The 3499-nt window shown below is 50.5% G+C and overlaps 1 protein-coding gene across 1 annotated transcript; it reads left to right on the top strand.

Moving 5' to 3' along the window:
- Positions 1 to 457: 457 nt before the first annotated feature.
- Positions 458 to 2351, top strand: LOC140915302 (uncharacterized). Its single transcript, XM_073354884.1, has 2 exons — positions 458 to 1174; positions 1762 to 2351. Exons 1-2 carry the CDS (start codon positions 592 to 594, stop codon positions 2301 to 2303), a joined length of 1125 nt encoding a protein of 374 aa, XP_073210985.1. The 5' UTR covers positions 458 to 591; the 3' UTR covers positions 2304 to 2351.
- Positions 2352 to 3499: the final 1148 nt, after the last annotated feature.

Consider the following 3499-nt stretch of genomic DNA (forward strand, 5'->3'; position numbering starts at 1 on the left):
CTTTTCTCTGAACCCTCTCCAATTAACCTACATCCTCCTTGAATGTACCTATTGGTAGTGTCTGCAACATGCATATCTATGCAAGTTTCTTTTCTGCACAAGGCAGGCACAAGCAAAAAAACGTGTCTCAGAGGCTGAAATGACTGCATAGTTACTGCCTAGCTTCACCATGCCCAAAAGGCTACAGAGAAGCTGGACAACACCCTCCCAGCTTGCTCTGCTTCCTGGATGCTAAGCCCTGGTCTACACTAGGACTTTAGGTCGAATTTAGCAACGTTAAATCGATTTAAACCTGCACCCGTCCACACAGTGAAGCCCTTTATTTCGACTTAAAGGGCTCTTAAAATCGATTTCCTTACTCCACCCTTGACAAGTGGATTAGCGCTTAAATCGACGTTCCCAGCTCGAATTTGGGGTACTGTGGACACAATTCGATGGTATTGGCCTCCGGGAGCTATCCCAGAGTGCTCCATTCTGACCGCTCTGGACAGCACTCTCAACTCAGATGCACTGGCCAGGTAGACAGGAAAAGAACCGCAAACTTTTGAATCTCATTTCCTGTTTGGCCAGCGTGGCAAGCTGCAGGTGACCATGCAGAGCTCATCAGCACAGGTGACCATGATGGAGTCCCAGAATCGCAAAAGAGCTCCAGCATGGACCGAACGGGAGGTACGGGATCTGATCGCTGTTTGGGGAGAGGAATCCGTGCTATCAGAACTCCGTTCCAGTTTTCGAAATGCCAAAACCTTTGTGAAAATCTCCCAGGGCATGAAGGACAGAGGCCATAACAGGGACCCGAAGCAGTGCCGCGTGAAACTGAAGGAGCTGAGGCAAGCCTACCAGAAAACCAGAGAGGCGAACAGCCGCTCTGGGTCAGAGCCCCAAACATGCCGCTTCTATGATGAGCTGCATGCCATTTTAGGGGGTTCAGCCACCACTACCCCAGCCGTGTTGTTTGACTCCTTCAATGGAGATGGAGGCAATACGGAAGCAGGTTTTGGGGACGAAGAAGATGATGATGATGAGGAGGTTGTAGATAGCTCACAGCAAGCAAGCGGAGAAACCGGTTTTCCCGACAGCCAGGAACTGTTTCTCACCCTAGACCTGGAGCCAGTACCCCCCGAACCCACCCAAGGCTGCCTCCTGGACCCAGCAGGCGGAGAAGGGACCTCTGGTGAGTGTACCTTTTAAAATGCTATACATGGTTTAAAAGCAAGCATGTGAAAGGATTACTTTGCCCTGGCATTTGCGGTTCTCCTAGATGTAATCCTAAAGCCTTTGCAAAAGGTTTCTGGGGAGGGCAGCCTTATTTCGTCCTTCATGGTAGGACACTTTATCACTCCAGGCCAGTAACACATACTCGGGAATCACTGTAGAACAAAGCATTGCAGTGTATGTTTGCTGGCATTCAACCAAAATCCGTTCTTTATCTCTCTGTGTTATCCTCAGGAGAGTGAGATATAATTCATGGTCACCTGGTTGAAATAGGGTGCTTTTCTTCAGGGACACTCAGTATAGCCCATTCCTGCTGGGCTGTTTGCCTGTGGCTGAACAGAAATGTTCGCCGCTGTTAGCCACAGGGAGGGGGGAAGGTTGAGGGGGTAGTCACGCGGTGGGAGGAGGCAAAATGCGACCTTGTAACGAAAGCACACGTGCTATGTATGTAATGTTAACAGCAAGGTTTACCCTGAAAGAGTGTAGCGACTGTTTTATAAAATGTGTCTTTTTAAATACCGCTGTCCCTTTTTTTTTCTCCACCAGCTGCATGTGTTTCAATGATCACAGGATCTTCTCCTTCCCAGAGGCTAGTGAAGCTTAGAAAGAAAAAAAAACGCACTCGCGATGAAATGTTCTCCGAGCTCATGCTGTCCTCCCACACTGACAGAGCACAGATGAATGCGTGGAGGCAAATAATGTCAGAGTGCAGGAAAGCACAAAATGACCGGGAGGAGAGGTGGAGGGCTGAAGAGAGTAAGTGGCGGGCTGAAGAGAGTAAGTGGCGGGCTGAAGACAGGGCTGAAGCTCAAATGTGGCGGCAGCGTGATGAGAGGAGGCAGGATTCAATGCTGAGGCTGCTGCAGGACCAAACCAGAATGCTCCAGTGTATGGTTGAGCTGCAGCAAAGGCAGCTGGAGCACAGACTGCCACTGCTGCCCCTCTGTAACCAACCGCCCTCCTCCCCAAGTTCCATAGCCTCCACACCCAGACGCCCAAGAACGCAGTGGGGGGGCCTCCGGCCAACCAGCCACTCCACCACAGAGGATTGCCCAAAAAAAAGAAGGCTGTCATTCAATAAATTTTAAAGTTGTAAACTTTTAAAGTGCTGTGCTTAAAGTGCTGTGTTGCATTTTCCTTCCCTCCTCCACCACCCCTCCTGGGATACCTTGGTAGTCATCTCCCTATTTGTGTGATGAATGAATAACGAATGCATGACTGTGAAGCAGCAATGACTTTATTGCCTCTGCAAGCGGTGATTAAAGGGAGGAGGGGAGGGTGGTTAGCTTACAGGGAAGTAGAGTGAACCAAGGGGCGGGGGGTTTCATCAAGGAGAAACAAACAGAACTTTCACAGCGTAGCCTGGCCAGTCATGAAACTGGTTTTCAAAGCTTCTCTGATGCGTACCACGCCCTCCTGTGCTCTTCTAACCACCCTGGTGTCTGGCTGCGCATAACCAGCAGCTAGGCGATTTGCCTCAGCCTCCCACCCCGCCATAAACGTCTCCCCCTTACTCTCACAGATATTGTGGAGCACACAGCAAGCAGTAATAACAGTGGGAATATTGGTTTCGCTGAGGTCTAAGCGAGTCAGTAAACTGCGCCAGCGCGCCTTTAAACGTCCAAATGCACATTCTACCACCATTCTGCACTTGCTCAGCCTGTAGTTGAACAGCTCCTGACCACTGTCCAGGCTGCCTGTGTACGGCTTCATGAGCCATGGCATTAAGGGGTAGGCTGGGTCCCCAAGGATACATATAGGCATTTCAACATCCCCAACAGTTATTTTCTGGTCTGGGAATAAAGTCCCTTCCTGCAGCTTTTGAAACAGACCAGAGTTCCTGAAGATGCGAGCGTCATGCACCTTTCCCGGCCATCCCACGTTGATGTTGGTGAAACGTCCCTTGTGATCCACCAGAGCTTGCAGCACTATCGAAAAGTACCCCTTGCGGTTTATGTACTCGGCGGCTTGGTGCTCCGGTGCCAAGATAGGGATATGGGTTCCGTCTATAGCCCCACCACAGTTAGGGAATCCCATTGCAGCAAAGCCATCCACTATGACCTGCACATTTCCCAGGGTCACTACCCTTGATATCAGCAGATCTTTGATTGCGTGAGCTACTTGCATAACAGCAGCCCCCACAGTAGATTTGCCCACTCCAAATTGATTCCCAACTGACCGGTAGCTGTCTGGCGTTGCAAGCTTCCACAGGGCTATCGCCACTCGCTTCTCAACTGTGAGGGCTGCTCTCATCCTGGTATTCATGCGCTTCAGGGCAGGGGAA

This window comes from Lepidochelys kempii, chromosome 7 (assembly GCF_965140265.1).
Source record: "Lepidochelys kempii isolate rLepKem1 chromosome 7, rLepKem1.hap2, whole genome shotgun sequence".
NCBI lineage: Eukaryota > Metazoa > Chordata > Testudines > Cheloniidae > Lepidochelys > Lepidochelys kempii.

Bases quoted from the DNA above. Each gene is read 5' to 3' on its own strand.
- LOC140915302 (XM_073354884.1), top strand. From the start codon at position 592: ATGCAGAGCTCATCAGCACAGGTGACCATGATGGAGTCCCAGAATCGC. The intron at 1,175-1,761 runs GTGAGTGTACCT...TTTCTCCACCAG, and splicing joins AGGCGGAGAAGGGACCTCTG to CTGCATGTGTTTCAATGATC.